At 38.0% G+C, this 17,958-nt stretch overlaps 1 protein-coding gene across 1 annotated transcript in view; it reads left to right on the top strand.

Annotated features, from left to right (window-relative positions):
- The first annotated feature begins 554 nt into the window (after nucleotides 1-554).
- The window catches only part of CYBB (cytochrome b-245 beta chain), a 35,479-nt gene continuing 18,075 nt past the window's right edge, over nucleotides 555-17,958 (top strand). The window contains exons 1-7 of the mRNA XM_090264868.1: nucleotides 555-654; nucleotides 2,845-2,940; nucleotides 4,298-4,408; nucleotides 11,734-11,818; nucleotides 13,911-14,056; nucleotides 14,958-15,148; nucleotides 17,808-17,937. Coding sequence (XP_090120994.1) covers nucleotides 610-654; nucleotides 2,845-2,940; nucleotides 4,298-4,408; nucleotides 11,734-11,818; nucleotides 13,911-14,056; nucleotides 14,958-15,148; nucleotides 17,808-17,937 — 804 coding nt within the window. The 5' untranslated portion in view covers nucleotides 555-609. The remainder of the gene's footprint in view (nucleotides 655-2,844; nucleotides 2,941-4,297; nucleotides 4,409-11,733; nucleotides 11,819-13,910; nucleotides 14,057-14,957; nucleotides 15,149-17,807; nucleotides 17,938-17,958) is intronic.

Here is a 17,958-nt window from a genome sequence, read left to right as displayed (position 1 = left end):
ACGTTATATAGTTGAATTGTTAAAATCAAATGAATTACACATACTGAATTTACATATGTGTGTGTCTTTGTGTACAACTCATATGCACATGTGTGTGCATATATGTGTATGTTGTGCATGTATACACATACATATCTTAGAAAATTGGTACAATGTAAGCATTCTATTAATATCAACAATCGCTATTATTTTTCTCAACACCACTGAAACTGCTGCTCCAGCCTGTCAAAATATATCACACCTATTTAGTGTTTTTCACCCAGCATGAAGACATGGCTAGTTAGGTGACTAAAAAGTTAATTCACTTTGTAAAATACACCCCATGAATTACACTATTATTTGTCTCTCAGTGGTGGAAATTAATTTCACTCATTTCCCACTATATTTAGTTGGGACTGGATTATTACACTCTTTTTCTGCAGTCTTTTTGTGGTTCAAAGATTGAATTTTTTTTTTATGAAAACAAGCTTTTCAGTTGACCAATGATTAGCTAATTTCTGATAGTAGAAAAGGAAACAGATTGCCCCAAGGCGCTGTTTTCATTTCCTCATGGCAGAAGAAGCATACCAGAAAAGAAAGGCAGACTTGAGACATTAAACCTTTGCCACCATGGGGAACTGGGCCGTGAATGAGGGACTCTCCATCTTTGTCATTGTAAGTACCAATGAGAGATATATTTTGAATTCTCTGACTAAAATAGAACAAAGCTTTTTGGTTTGTTCATTTATTTCTCTGATAGTATTTGTTGAAACTGATTTAGTGTGTTAACATTGCATCCATTTGTGAGCTGACTGAGTCCATTCTTCCAAACTTACTTTTGGAAAGAATGTAACTATGGGTTCCCTTCACCTAGTTTATTTCTTGAGGTTTTAGAAGTACTAAATTATCCAGCATTTCACAGAGGGAGCAGAAGATATTTTATGCTAATGATCACTGAGTTGTTTTTTAATGTTTACTCCAAGGCATATTTCTACTTTTTATGTGTTTATACCACATTAAAATGGGCAATTGAAATTTTATATAATTTTCTAAATAATAAATACAACACTGCCTCATGTGTGGGAAATTAACCTTTATTTCAGTAATTACACAAAAAATTATTGACATTCTCATCTTTTTTTTTAAGTGCCTTCTTATCTCTGAGGTAAATTGAGTTACTTATAAGGATTATAAAAATTTAAGGGAAGGGAATTGAAATTGGATATCTACATCATATACAGTGTATATATAATAGATATTATATATGATTATATATAAATCAATTTAATCTATCTTGAGAAACACTTTTTGTAAGTAAAGATATGGCTAATTTTCAAATAGATAAGTTGATTTCTTTAGTTTTTAACATAACAAAGATCAACTATTATTTACCTTGGTGGTCTCAGCAAAGCAATCTTGGACAATTGGGAAGATAGAAATGTAATTTATAACTAGACTTTTCAATGAAAGCATTGTACAGATGTTAAAGACAATTCATAAGTTGAACTTTTTAAAGAATTTATCATGAAGTAAATATTGAGTCTTTGAGTTTTCAAGATAGAGAGAAATTAGTGACACAAATATATTTGAAACAACACATTTTTTCATTTAAAAACTATGCCAAACCAACATTCTAATGTATATAGAATTCTTCTCAGGACTCAAAGCCGTTAACTTGAGTCATCACCATTTTATGAACAGGTTACTCTTATAGAAAATAAGTTCAAATTATACTCTTAGAGCCTACTACAATTTTCCCCCAGAAATGACTTCCTTCTAAATTATACACTCATATACTTGAAGGTGAAGGCACAGCTTGAAAAGCAGGGGTAAGAATGACAAGGTTAGGAAATAGAGAAATACCTTCTTTTTAAAGAGAGACTTCTCAAGCGTCTATGGACATTTAATAACTTCAAAGCATAGTTAAGAAAAGATTCCTATGGAGCTGAAGGTAGAGGACTGGGCAGTGTCACCGCTTGATGCGATCAGTGCTTCAGATGAAATAAGCAGTCACAATCTAGAAAGGTCTATTAAAAAAAATCCCCTGCCCCTTACATCCTCATTTATGCTCAATAACACTCTTTCAAACGTTATGCAAAACTTACCAAATAGAATTAAAGCAGCGATTTTCAACTTTTTCATCTCATGGCATAGTAAACTAAGTACTAAAATTCTGCAGCAAAAAATATATTATGCTTTTTTGCCGATATGACAAAAAATAGGTATAATTTTGACTCATTCACACCAGACGGCTATTGTTGTGTTGGCTGTTGTCTTTTTATTTGACAATCTAAGGGAAAAGAGGTCAGTGCCCCTGACTAAATAGTCAGGTATTGCATGTTTTAACAATTCTTGCAGCACACTGGTTGAAAATCTCTGAATTAAAGGCTTGACGTTTTATCTCATGGGATTCCCACTAGCTACGGTGGGATGCTGTGTTGTGGAGGGAGTTGAGTGGCAACTGTGAGAGTACAACACAGAGTCCTACTGGTGCAGGGGACAACATAGCAACATATTCCTTTCCTTTCTCTTTTAAGAAGAGTCACGTGCTCTCATTTACCTATCTAAGGTTAAGAAAAAAGAGGAGGAGAAGGAAAGGAGGGAAAGTAGACTGATAATAACTTGACATAGTGGCCAAGTAGTAAAACAATCCTATGGAATGACACAGGATGGAAAGGTCAATTACAGAGAAGTAGTGTCACTACTCTAAGAAAGAGCTGGCTCTAAGATGGTTACACCCATCTTGTAAACACCTGTGTCAAACACTGGGCTTGGGGAAGTCCTAACCCTGGGCTGATATCAGTCTTGTGTGAAATCCACCTGTTGAAATGTGAAAACTTCATGCAACTGTTTCTGTTTGTGCAGCTGGTATGGCTGGGGTTAAACGTCTTCCTCTTTGTCTGGTACTACCGGGTTTATGATATTCCACCTAAGTTCTTTTATACTCGAAAACTTCTTGGGGTAAGTATACGTTTCATCTCATGTGATATTGACTGGCTCATATTTTTAATCAAATATTTGTGTTCATATTCCTTTTAACATTTTCAGTAAATATTCTGACCAACTCAAATAGCACCATCAGCCTCATTCTTTCCATTGCAACCCTCTAGACAAGAGTCTTTAGTTTTTCTAGTGTGGAGCAAACAAAGTGTGGCGGAGCTCCCAGCAGCATCCCTTCTCTCCCAAAAAGCACTGGACAAGTGTTTAGCTTAAAGGAGAAATCAAATACTGGCTCTAGTATTGAAGGGTACATTGGAAAGATGTATCCAGGTATGATGCATTTGGGACAAGTGAGACTTTTAACTCTAAATCATCTGATTCCTACCACTTTTGTGCATGGAGAGCCATGCTCCTAGTGGCATGTTATACAACAATCTTCAGGAAGTAAGTTTGTCCCTACAGATGGAGCCTTTGAGGAATCTGCCCAAGAGTCACATTTGTTGATTAGGCCAGCTTGGGTCTGCTGGCCATTCTCAGTTTCGTTTAACTGCCAGGTCTTTTCTTCATTACAGAAGAAAATAATTACAACTATAGCTGCCCCCAGTGGATGTTATTTGCTACATCATGATGAAACCATGAATTCCTTACTTAAAAATAATAATGATTATAACTATATTATAAGTCATGTGTATAAATAATTATATCATTATACTATATTATTATGGTTGTTGTTAACTTATTCAGGTTGATGCTGAGAAGGATAATTTCCCATAGCTTTCCCCCTCCAAAATATGCAACTTCTTTAGATATTTCAAAGAACAATTGTAATGTCAAAGAATTATACCATACCAACCTAAGTTACTGTTTAAGGTCAGTCTAAGTGCTAAGAAAACTTTCTTTAAAAAACCCAGTTTTTATACTGAACTCTAGTTAATGATATGCATGCTTAAGTATTTAGGGGGAAGCGAAATGATATCTGCAGTTTACTTTGAAGTGCATCCAAAGTAAGATGTGTTGATGGATGGACAGTGATGGGTAGATAAATGATTAGATGGGTCGATATGTAATAAAGCAAGCATAGTAAAATGTAAAGGATGGAATTGGGAAGATGGATAAATAGTATTCAGTGTGAAATGATTTAAAATTCTCTTTATGTTTGAAAATTTTCATTAAAAATATTGGGGTCGGGGTTAAGGGCCAGATTAAAACAAAAGGTCCCAGCAGGCCCTAAGGTATAAACCCTTGGCTCAGAAGGACCTTCCTTTCCAGACAACTCGGTGTCTCTGGTGTGGGGGCCTTATGCTGGGAACCCTGGGGAACTGGGCAAGGAGTTTTGTGCTCACAGGCATCACCCTGCTCCCTCTTCTGCCTCTTCTAGTCAGCGCTGGCTTTGGCCAGGGCCCCTGCAGCCTGCCTGAATTTCAACTGCATGCTGATACTGTTGCCAGTCTGTCGAAATCTGCTCTCCTTCCTCAGAGGTTCCAGTGCGGTAAGAACAAACATTTACAAAGTTTGAGTTCCTCAAAATTTGAAAGGCCATCAAGCTGAATGCCCTTTCTTATAAAAAGGAAACCAATGGTTTTGAAGATCTCAGCCTCTGTAGAATATTCATGAGGCAAGCCATGCTTGATTCTGTAGTTTGTTTCTGTATAACTTGTTGATGGAGCTCCCTGGGACAACCATTTAAACTGAAACAGACATCAAAAAAACAACAACCGATCAACTTATACCTCAGTAATAACAATAAAGCCTAAATCCCTGGCTACTGTGGCTCAGTGGATTGAGCGTTGGCCTGCGAGCCAAGTGTCACTGGTTCGATTCCCAGTCAGGGCACATGACTAGGTTGCATATCAGGTCCCCACTGGGGGCGCTAGCGAGAGGCGACCACACAGTGATGTTTCTCTCCCTCTTTCTCCTTTCCCTTTTCTCTAAAAACAAACAGTAAAGCCCATGTGCATGCACATACATAGACACACATAGTATAATATGCATGTATATGTAAATGAACAGGGCTTTATGAGGCTGATGTGAAATTTGGAAATTTTACAATGCTGGTTTTCAAAATTTTTAAGTCAGAGAAAATCTCTTTTGTGCATAACACTCCAAGCAGATGGAACCAATGGGTAATGAGTCACACTATAATGAATGTGATTACGAAGTGTTGAGTCTGAGGAATTGAGGAATTCAGAACTTTCTGATTGCGCAGGGCTCCTTTCACTCTCAATTCAACAATTTCTTGAGCCCCTGAATGTATTATGTTAGAAGAAAAAAAGATTATATAGAAAGAACTTTTGTAACTTATAAAATGGTATATGAATTTCTTATTGGTATTACTATACAAAGATGAGAAACGTGGAAATTAGAATCAATACATGGTACTCAAATAAACGGGTTCCACAAAATATTACAAATAAGGAGCTATAGGAAATCAAAGGAGGGGAAAATTATATCAGGTGGTCAGAGGATGAACAAAGGCTTCTTGGAGAAGGTGGCATCAGATACGGGCATATAAGGATAAAATAAGCCTCTAGCAGATGTAAATGAGAGAGAAATATATTCTATCTGGAGAACATGGCATGGACAAAAGCACAGGAAATGGTGAGGAAATTATATTCTCTTTAAAAAAAATATTTTATTTATTTTTAGAGGGAGGGGAAGGGAGAGAGAAAGAGACAGAGAGAAGCATCAATATGTGTCTGCCTCTCACATGCCCTCAACTGGGGACCTGGCCTGCAACGCAGGCATGCACCCTGACTGGGAATCGAACCAGGGACCTTTTGGTTCACAGACCGGCACTCAATCCACAGAGCCACACTAGCCAGGGCAGGAAATCATATTCTTAAAAGTCCTAAATAAGCATGATTTCTGGCTTCCATTTGGACTTTTTTTGCCATTTCTAACCACACCAGAATAGCTCTTCCAAAGTTAGGGATTGATACCCTGGTGAGACCTATTCCCCTAGCTCATTAGTGTCTAGTAGCTTCTTCTTTTTCTCTTAATAAAATGTATGTTTTAAATACTAACTAGCTTTTTAAAAAATGACCTGTTAAGTAGAGATAATTTCTAGAAGAGAGCAGCAAGCAATCTATTTTGATGGGAATGTGGGGATTATAAAGGACAGATACCTGAGATAAGACTGAAGTGGAAGCTGGAGCTTTGCTGGTAAACTAGGACCTTAAAAGTATAGCTGAGGAGTTAATACCTAATTTGGAAATCACAGAATGTTTTGGGTAAGGAAAGTGGTCTAAACTGTCAATAACAAGGAGAACTTGCCTTGAAATCTGCCTCATTTTTCCTAGTTTTACTAAATTCACATTGATCCTAAGGGGAATTTTTTTTCTTTAAGAATGATACAACACTCAGTTTACTAATATAGGATTAGCAGAGTACAACTAACAATAGACATTGATTAAAAGGATTTCCGAATAACCTTTTCAACCCAAGAAACCACAGAGGTAAAATTTTATTTGCTTAAGTTTTATTGATGAGCCACCTATAAAGCACAATAGTAGGTAACCAGTGAACATTTGCTAAATGAAACTCATGTACTGTAGCTTTTTGTTTTTAAAGGAGACACAATTCATTTTTATTCCTCCCCTCTTCCCTGTTTGAATACTGTGTATTTAGAGGAAGTAAGCCCTGAGAAATGGTCAATGTTTTTACCAGGATGGTCCGTTAGGAAATCCTTGTTACCCCACAGGCCCAAACTGCCCTGCCGTTGAGCTGTCATACCCCATGAGTCCTGCCCGTTGCAATGGCCGATTTTAGACTTCCTGTGCCCCAGGAGAGAAAATCCTCATGAGGGTCTCTAAAGACAGGGATGAAATGAGGCTTCTCTTTAAAATGCAGTGAAGCCCAGCTCCAAAATCAGAAAGATCTGTATGTAAAAGAACATATTTTTTTCAAAATTCACAGTTAGCAACATTCTTTTACAGATGGGGGTGTATCGCTCCTGGGTTTCTCAACCTAAAATGTAAACTTTGAAAACAAAGCTGATTTTTTCTGATTGGGATTAAAGCGAGTGAGCATGTTGTGACTAATGTTGGAAATCATAATAGTTGTCAGTTATTGAATCTTCATAGACCTCATCTCATGAAATCTGCATATCAAGCCAGTGAGGTGAAGATGAAACTAAATGGGAGTATTGCAATTCAGATCAAGGTCATTGTGCCCCCAGAACCTATTCACTTTCCTACATGCCACCTAAACTCAAAATTGTCCTATTGTGGTATTATTGTCTTAGAAAGATCATCATGTATATGAATATTTGAAAATGCTAAATAACTTATGCTAGAAATGGCAAGGATATGGTAACTTCAAGGATTTGTTAGTAGGACACTTTGCAAACTAAACAGTCATAGAACTTCTGTTCAGTTTCTAGTGGTTAAAATCATTTAGGCTTTGCTTCATAATCCTTCTGGTTACCTGGAGAAAGAAAGATGGAAGGTTGGTCCACCCCAAGAAAAATAGGGGTAAAGACTCAACTTGCTTTGTTGAGGAAAATGGGGAAGGATGGAGCTTAGCATACAGAAATCTCCACAGTTTCAAAATGATATGTCAGGAAGTAGAAAAAACAATGTGACGAGTTTAGACATCTCTTTGGGTTTAGAATAATCATCTTAGATTCTAAGACAGTGAAAATGTAATTCATTTAAACAAATAAGTATTAAAGAATTTTAAAAAGTACATGACATATTGCTCTGCATAAAGAAGCTTACCTTCTAGCTGAGGAGCCAAGCCATATTAAATGAGAAGTTAAATAATAGTACAATAAAATCAAATATTTATTAAACACCTCTCAATGAATCTGTGAGGGAACCTAAGAGGGAAGAACTATGATAAGTGTATAGGTAAGGAAACTGGAAACTGAGTAAATTGTTCAATATCTCACAGCTAGGTGGTAGTGCTGGGATACAGAACAGGTATATTTCATGGCAAAAGTTGCTCTGAAGTGTATGTAATTCAGTGCTGCTTTCTGACCCTACTAATTTTCATTCTCTTGTTTGTAGCACTTCAATTATGTTCCAACCTCCAGTAAGGACTGTATTAATTACCTATTACTGTGTAACACATTTCCACAAATTCAGTGGCTTAAAATAACCCCAATTTTTTAGCTCACAGTTCTGGAGGTCAGAAGTTCAGCATTGATGGTTGGGTATCCAGGTGTCAAGTGAAATGAATTCTCATATGGAAAGTCTGGGTAAAAATCTTCCAACCTCACTCTTGTTAGCAAAATTCAGTTCCTTGCAGTTGCAGGAATGAAGTCCCTGTCTACTTGCTGACGATCATCCAGGGGCCACACTCAGATCCTGGATGTCCCTGTATTCCTTGTCATGTGGCTCTGTAATTGAAGATCCAGTTCAAACTGGCCCTATCCTGTTTCTAACAAGATCTGGAACCAAAGTTTACACTACGTATGAATAACACTTGTGAACACCACTCACAAGTAGCTTGGGAACCCTCAACTGCTCCTGGCTAAGCCTTCCATGAAAACAAAGGACCAGGATATGATAGGAACTTGAGTACAGAAGTGAAGGATCTGTTGTCCAAGAAGATCCGGGGTTGAGACTCCTTAAAATCCCACCCTGAACCCTGGATTGGGGAACCAGTTTTGAGCCTTGCCTCCTGTCTCCTTGCCAGTTAACTCGAAGATAAAAGCCTTTTCTCAAAAACTGGTGCCATAGTATTAATTTCTTTGCACACTGGGCAGCAAGCCCTTGCTTGGTAACAGTCCCCTCCATCTTCAAGTCATCAACCGTGCATCATACAGTTCTCATGCCTCTAATCTCTAGCTTCTTCCAACTCTGACTTCTAGACCCAGGTTTAAAGGGCTTTTGTGATTGAGTGAGGGCCACCCAAATAATCTCTTATGATGTCAGCTGAGGACTTTACCTCAGCAAAGTCCCTTTCACCATGTCGTCGTCGGCAGCCATCCGTCTTGAGAGACGATGGGGTAGCTTCTTAAGAGTCTATCTGCACCGCCGAGAATGGCTGTGCAGTCCGACTCGGGAGTGACACGGTATCTGTCTCCTCCCGTGTTGAATCGACATCTTGCGATGACGTTGGAGTGTCCTCTCCAGTGAAGCTGAAGCTACAGAGCCTGGGCAGGGTGATATGGAGGGTCTGCTGTTGCCCATGCAGCAGAACCCCCCTCTCTTCGCAGCTGAAGGATCCAAGGGAAAGACGGAGTCAATACAGCTTGGCTTCAGGTGCGCCGCAGGAGTTGCCGGTGTTGACTACAACGTCAAACCGCCTTAGGGACTCCGGCTCCGGATTTTCTGTCGGGGTTTACTCCCTTAGCCTTTCCCCTGAAGAGGTATGCCGCAAGGCAGCGGAGGTTTTTTGGAGTCAGAGTTTTCCTTCTCTGTCTTTCACCATGTAATGTAACAAAATCAGGAGTGACATCCCATCATATTCATAGCTCAGGTCTCACCCACACTCAAGGAGAGATGATTATATAAGGTCATTAGGGGTCATCTTAGACTTCTAATTACCACAAGAACTCTAAGAAACAATTGAGAAATAGGAAAAAATAATTCCTTAAAATTGTAGAGAATCGTCGTCGGCAGCCGTCCGTCTCGAGAGACGATGGTGTAGCTTCTTAAGAGTCTATCTGCACCGCCGAGAATGGCTGTGCAGTCCGACTCGGGAGTGACAATCCCTGTCGCACTTGTTACAGGTGAAGGCAGATGGCTGTTGTTGCTGCTGTTGAGAATACAAAGTAGTAAAACAAAGCAAGAACCTGAAATAAACACAAAAGACAATGAAGCTATTTAAGAAAACAAGAACAATTTTTTTTTTACCAACAGATATATAAAATAAGTGATTTCAAACAGAAAACCCTTATTTTGAGAACCTGAGTCACTGCTGAACTCCACAGATGGTTGGTAACTTCATTGTAGCTGGTGCTGTTGGCGCTTCACCCATATTCCCTCCACACTGACAGTTCCAGTACATGGGCAACTGCCTCCTGGAAGCCCTAGTCATTCTTTGCCTGAGGTTTTTCTTTCAGCCATCCCCTGGGACAAGCGTGAAATGCTAGGGTGCTAATGCCCTGGATATAGCCCTCAGCCAGTGATAGATAGAAGTTGGTAGATAAGTATCAAGCTTCCTAATCCCTCAGGAAAAATAAAACAGAAAGCAAAACTCTGAAGCATGTTCTACACAGTCTTCCAGAGTTCCTTGATCAGAGAGTTCACTGACATATGATATGATAGTGGTAGATATAATATACCCTTTAAAGATTTCCTTCTTTTCCCAGTCTTACTTCCCCTAACCTTGTTTTGTGTGATCACCTTTCAGATAGCATACTTACACTTAAATCCTTGTCTTGGTTTTTCAGACAGGTAGAATAATAATGCCTATATTTTTACATTTGGTTTGTTGGAAAAGGCATGAACCTTAAAGACAAATAGGCTTGGATCCAAGGAACATAAGGGTTAGCTTTAGTTTTGTTATCTGTAAAATGAGGACAATAATACTTAGCTCATTGTATTAAATGAAGTAATAATTATGGGTAACCTGTCTGGCTTACAGAAGGCTAATCTTTTTTTCCTTTTTGTGAACTATTCATGCCTTACTTACTACTATTTCTATAGTTCTAGGAATCTGCTGTCCTGGTCTAAGCAGCCTGACCTTCCTAGATGTAGCTAACTGAGAGACAGTGGAGTAAGAACAGTTTTCCATAGTTATATTTTCAAAAATAAAGTCAGAACGTTTTATTAAAAAGGCAAATATTAAGTACCCCCTATATTTCAATTGAATATGTTTAGAACCAGATATTTATAATATTTTTTACTGAGTGGGGTGGCACTTCACTCTGTTCTCCTTAAAAGGTCTCTGAATCTCTATGCAGTATATCTAGTCTCAGGAACAAAGCAGCCAGAGTATTTGACTAGTTTTCAGGAGAGTAAAGCTCTGATTCAACTATAAGCCAGGTTCTGAATCCAGGTTCAAAGCCACATCTTCTTACATATGTTGTGAGTACAGTTATACTAGGGTAGAGAGCAAAATACTATTCTTAATGTTAAGGTATGAAATATCAGAATATTGATAATGTTTGGCCTCAGACAGTCTGAGTTCAAATGCCAGCACTGCCACTTATTAACTATGTGACTTAAAGCAAGGTAACCTCTCTATAGCTGTGTTTGCTCATCTGTTATGTAGTGATAATCATGGTACCTCCTTGATAGGACTGGTGTAAGAATGAAATTAGTCAATGCATATAAAACACTTAAAACAATTACCTATTATTTTTTGTGCTATTATTATTTGGTTAATGATGTCCCTTATAATGTTGTCTCTGTGAACAAAGGCAGGTAGACTATTTTTTTCTCCTCCCATAGTATACATCTTAGAAGGGTGTTGTTCTAAAACTATTCACTTGTTCTAGAACTGTTCACTTGTCTGCATCCCCATTAGACTGCCATGTCTTTGAGGGCAGGCCTGTCATTTGTTAATTTCTATATCCTCTGTTTATAATAAGTTAATCTGAACTAGAAACTATACGTTTGAATGTTTTCTGTCCGAACTCATATTTTATACAATTAATCAATGATTTCTGGAGAGACTTTAGGTCACTAGTACAGGAACATAAAACATCTGGTTAATCCAGTTGTGCCATTACTGGCCCTTTAACATTGGGAAGATGATCACGTTAATGTGAGCCTCAGTTTTCTCATCTGTCAAATGGGTAGAATGACATAGTTTTCAGGATGGTTGTGATAATTAAATAAGGTGATATGTATCTAATGCCTGGAACAGAGAAAAACCTTATTAACAATTATTATTTCATTATTTCCCCTTAATCCAAAGTGCTGCTCAACAAGAATTCGAAGACAACTGGACAGGAACCTCACCTTTCATAAAATGGTGGCATGGATGATTGCACTTCACACTGGTAGGTTTATTAAGATATTTGAGATTGCAAAGAAAACTTGCAACCAGAGCGTTCCCTCTGTTCTTAGATACTTTTAACAATAAGAAGTCAACTTTTATAGGCATAATAGATGGTGATTATATATGTTGTATTTTTTTTAATGAGGTCTTTTAAAAAATATTTACTCCTCTTTCCACCATCCCAATATTAGGACATATTCCTTCAGATCTTAATACTTTTTTTATCTTGGGATCCCCTGATAAAATCCCAGTGTCTTCACTTCTTTTCACCCTTTATAATAACAAAAATGTTTGTTAGTCCACATATGAGAGCTTTTATTCATTCATTAAAGATAATTCTTCTTCGAACATATAGAGTCATGGATTTCTTGTAGTAACCTTAAAGGGGCCACAGCCTATAACAATCCTTTAAAACTGTTTATCAGTTAAACACTTTATTATTACTGTGTGTGTGTATACACACATATACACACATACATATAATAGGTATACATGTGTTGATATATAATTATTATATGTTGTTATTTTTTAAAGATTTTATTTATTTATATTTAGAGAGCAGGGAAGGGAAGGAGAAAGAGAGGGAGAGAAACATCAATGTGTGCTTGCCTTTTGCATGCCCCCAACTCTGGACTTGGCCCACATCCCAGGCATTTATACTGACTGAGAATCGAACCAGCAACCTTTGGTTCGCAGGCTGGCATTCAGTCCACTGAGCCACCCCAGCCAGGGCTATATGTTATTATTACAATTATTAAGGTGGTGGTGTTGGTACAAGAAGGGTTATATCTGGCATTGCAACTATAGTTAATAATACTATATTTCATAGTCTATTTGAAAGTTTGTAAGAGAGTAGATCTTTTAAGTTCCCATAACTAGAAAATAATTCTGTAATGATGTGTGGTGATGGATGTTTTTGCAATACGTATATACAACTATCGAATCATTGTGATATACACTTGAAACTTATGTAATATGAGTTAATTATACCCCAATTAAACAGTGCAAAAACCAAAACCAAAAACAAAAAAGGAAAGGATGTATCTTGGACCTTTATCAAATCTCCATTAGGTCACTTAATAAATAATTGATGTGCTAGACAATAGGCATACACACATACACAGTGATGAAAAAAAGAGACTGTAAAAGTCTGAGTAAATCTGCTCTTAAGGGACTTTTCCCTGAGTAAAATAGGCTTAGATTGCAGACATTGAACTGGATTTCTCATCTACTAGTAGATCATGCAAGCTTTCTGAGCTGTGGCAAATGAAATGTTTCAAAAGTGAAAAATGTATGATAAAATCTTGTTAGAAAGCAACATAATGTAACAGTTAACAGCACAGATTTGTGGGCCAAGCTGCTTTGATTTGATTCTTAACCCTGTTACTTATTAGCTTGGTGAACTTGGACAAATTCTTAAAGCAATCTATGCTTCAGGTTTCTCATCTGTAAGATGAGATGATAATATTATCTAAATTTAGACTCACAGGGATTAAGTAATCATAAAGCACTTAGAGCGGTGCTTGGTACCTAGTAAGTCTAATGACAGTGCTTGTTAAGTGGAGAATGCATTTTTTTAAAACAAAATTCATTCTTATGGCCATTGGTTTGTAGCAGTTCAATATAACTTTGTCATCTCTCTCTGGAGTAATGTCAGAGAGTCAGGTGAACGGAGCAACCAAAGGCATATGTAACATGAGAGTCTTCCTGTTTGAGCATAAATATATCAGGGGAAGAGAGACAATGAGAGGGCATCTCAATATACTCAGAGACCAAAGTTATTTTGTAGAATCTTAGAACTTGGTTGGATCTTTAGGATCATTTAGTTCAATACCTTCGTTTTGCAAATTAGGAAGCCGAAACAAGAGAGGTTAAGTGATTTGCCTATGTTCACACAATTAGAGAATAGCTTACCCACTAGAATTGCATGCCTTTCTGGTCCCGGAGACCAAGTTTTTGTTTATAAGTGTCCTGGGCCATTCCTGTGTTTTCTTGTAACCTATTATGGAGTCAGGGGCCTATGGCAAACCCATCTTACAATAAAATTGTCCATGTCCTTCACCCTCTTTGTTTTTCTTCTCTGCCCTCTTTAGCGATTCATACCATTGCACATCTATTTAATGTGGAGTGGTGTGTGAACGCCCGAGTCAACAATTCTGATCCTTACTCAATAGCACTTTCTGACATTGGAGATAAGCCTGGTGAAACTTACCTCAATTTTGCTCGAGAGAGAATCAAGGTAAGCCTCTTATTTCCTGATTCTCAGGGTCTGTAGGCTGTCAAAACTGAGGACTAGATTTCAATGAATGAAGAACTTCACTTGGCCAGAAAAACAACAACAAAAATTGACTATCAGAGGAACAAGTCTGTAGGTTCTAAGAAAGTGGGTACAGAGGAAATATCTCCCACACTCCTGATCCCATGTGTGGAGGGTCACTAGATATATTTTAGTTCCTGAAGTTTACCAGTAAGAATATGTGTGGGTGAAGCCTGGAGTAACTCAAACTCACCCATGGCAAGGCCCAACAGAAAACCAGGAATACACATCTGGTCAAACAAAGTTGGGTTTATTACTTACTGTAGCAAAAGAGACCACATGCCATGAGGGAGGATCTCAGACGGATGTTAAGCAAGGCTTGTTATAGGACCTGAGATTGTGTTAAATGACCTGGGAGGAGCTTATGGAAACAAGGATTTGCTCTGGATCAGGTATGGTCAGGAATTGGGTATAATTCTAGGATTGGGTATCATAATTTCTTTCTAGAAGGCACAAGGTAATAGAATGTGGATAAATCTTTAATAGGTAAAGAAGTAGCAGTCGTACATGGCCCTTTCCAAATCAAAGAAAGAAAGATCTTAAGCCCTTTCTAGGCCATCTTATTGTAGGATGATTTCCTTTATTTGATACTCCCTTAGAACTATTTCAGTATATCAATTCATATTTTTATGACACCTCAACCACATAAGACATTTTGAAATTGAGAAATATCTATTTGTATCCCTCTGTGAGGGTTGGTTAGGATTGTGTAAAGGCGGAATGAAAATAGCTATTTCCTTATACATTGGACACTTTATATACATATAGGTAGTCCTGCATTTGAAAACCTACAAAAGTGTGTGTATCTATTTGTGTTTTATAGAATCCTGAAGGAGGCTTGTATGTGGCTGTGACTCGGTTGGCAGGCATTACTGGAATTGTCATCACATTGTGCCTCATATTAATTATCACCTCTTCCACCAAAACCATCCGGAGATCTTACTTTGAAGTGTTTTGGTACACACACCATCTTTTTGTGATCTTCTTCATTGGTCTCGCCATCCATGGAGCTGAGTGAGTGTTTGAACTCCAGGGCCAAGTACTTGATGTCACACCTTCAGTTTCTTAGGTGTGATGCTCTGTTAGAGGCACAGTGACGTCCTTGACTGTGTGTGATCAGCTGGTCTTATGAAAGAATATGAAGGGACAATAGAGGTCATTGTGATAGAAACCACTGAACAGCAGTTTATTTTCTTGAAACCAATTAATAGGTATTCATAGTGCTGCTATTTATAGCAAGTCTGAAAATACATCAGAGTTTGAGTATTTTTGCAAGCATATAAAACATGTTGAGAGTGCTCATATGATCTTAGATGTCTGCAATGATGCTTCCTGTGGCTTAATCACGAATACATTGGACAAACTCCCAAACTGAATGAATTAGATTAACCAGTTGAAAGCTTTTTCTGTAGTTCAATGAGTTTTGATTCAAGCCAGTCATTTATTGATTGCCTACTATGTGTGAGAACTGATCTCAGGCACTGTGGGAAACACTAGAAGGAAAAACACATGGTTATTTCCTTCAAGCATTCTAATATAATAAAGGTAAGAGCTAACTTCTAGTGAGTGCTTGTTATAGACATGAAATGTTTCTTTTAATCCCCACTTCCTGGGTAAATTTTAGACAGGGAACCAGACTAAAAATAGGTAAAATATGTAGTCCAAGCCACTAATTTGTAAGCGGCATAGCTGGGATTGGAGCTCTGGTGGTCTAAGCACCTCAGAGACACAATGCCTGAACATGTGTTGGAAGATTTTGCCTTATTGGGAATCCTGTTTAATACCAGGTTTCCTTTTTCTACTGTTTCACACTAGCTGATTCCCACCTACACACAAAAGTATATTTGGGGAAATTCACTGGTATAAATAGGGCTCCCGATAACCAAGGGTGGACGAAGAAGATGCTTAAGGTTCAATGACTTTGCACAAAGCCCAGTTGGCCTAGAAGTGGCCAAGTGAGTGTGAAAAGGGGAAGTGTGGGGAGAGCATCATTGGGCAACCACTGTGTGCATTCTTGACCGACTTGCTGACTCTGACTCCTGAGATACTCCTTTTATGCGCTGACAAGAAACTATTGGCGCTCCTAAAGTAATTGAGTATCTTTATATATATATATATATATATATATATATATATATATATATGAGAAGGAAAACTCTGACTCCAAAAAACCTCCGCTGCCTTGCGGCATACCTCTTCAGGGGAAAGGCTAAGGGAGTAAACCCCGACAGAAAATCCGGAGCCGGAGTCCCTAAGGCTGTTTGACGTTGTAGTCAACACCGGCAACTCCTGCGGCGCACCTGAAGCCAAGCTGTATTGACTCCGTCTTTCCCTTGGACCCTTCAGCTGCGAAGAGAGGGGTGTCTGCTGCATGGGCAACAGCAGACCCTCCATATCACCCTGCCCAGGCTCTGTAGCTTCAGCTTCACTGGAAAGGACACTCCAGCGTCATCACAAGATGTCGATTCAACACGGGAGGAGACAGATACCGTGTCACTCCCGAGTCGGACTGCACAGCCATTCTCGGCAGTGCAGATAGACTCTTAAGAAGCTACACCATCGTCTCTCGAGACGGACGGCTGCCAACAATATATATATATATAATTTATTTCTCATTAAAAAGCACCTTAAAAATAAAGTGCACTAACAACCAAATTATGCCTTTATCACTTAAGAAAGAATCATAAAACCAGAACTTCAATAACTTGCTTATCTTAAATGAACAGTTTCTCTTTTGTAATTTCAATCCTCATTTTGTAACATCTTGTTCATATTGCAGGTGCTCTTTGGGGGAATTTTTTTTTATGTAATGAATTTCATTAATTTTTTTTATTATGCAATGGGAATAGCTACCTTAAAATTCAGCTCTTCAAAGTGCACTTGAGTACCTTTAAATAGCACTTGATCATAATCTAGTTGTTTCAGAGAACCCTAGAGAAAAAACTTTGTGTCTCCCTTCATCTGTCCCACCAAATGCACATTGTCTTAAGTTTTAGTAGTTTTTCAATTAGCATTTATTGAAGTTAATGGGCTTTGAGCAGTTCATGGGAGAAACCATTAGTGTTCATGTTTGAGAATGTCTTAATCTCCACAAAGTTAAGTCTTCTTAAATTGACCTTTTGGTTTAATTTAGGCAATTTCAAAACAACAAATAAAGCACTTGTATTAAGCCTCGTGGCTACTGTATGATTGTAGGGGTTGCCAACTACACAAGGGAAATAAAATTAGCCCATGTTCTGCTGGTCAAGGTCTTTGCCTATAGGAGCCTCCTCACAGAGGGAGTACCGTGTTCTAATTTGCACAAAGGCACTGTATGGGTTAGCAGCTGCTTTATTAGATTCGCAATTTTTCTGTTTTTGTTTGTTTATAACTGAAAACAATTATAGAAACAGAAGCACAAATGCTCTCTTTAAAAAAACATGTATTTATTCAAAATTTCTCCTCTATAATATTACATATAAATATTCTTTTTGCCACTGTACATGTCTTTTTCTACTGTTGAAGATCATATATTTTCCTTCCCTTTCTTTAATTTATTTGGAGGGAGCAATAAGATATACCCTTTTAGTGAAAAGTATAAGACCCATGTTAGAATACTTAAAATATGCCCAGAATGTCAAAAATTGCTTGATTTCCTGCTACTAAGTTATCTGTACTTATATTTCCTCCCCAGGCGAATTGTACGTGGGCAGACCCCAAAGAGTTTGCAGGAGCACAATATAACAAGATGTTACCAAAACATCTCAAGTTGGGGAAAAATAAAGGAGTGCCCAGTCCCTGAGTTCTATGGGAACCCTCCTATGGTATGAACAATTCATTGTTGC

Source organism: Furipterus horrens, unplaced genomic scaffold, assembly GCF_987537825.1.
Source record: "Furipterus horrens unplaced genomic scaffold, mFurHor1.1.pri manual_scaffold_17, whole genome shotgun sequence".
NCBI lineage: Eukaryota > Metazoa > Chordata > Mammalia > Chiroptera > Furipteridae > Furipterus > Furipterus horrens.
This window is presented reverse-complemented; position numbering and strand designations above follow the sequence as displayed.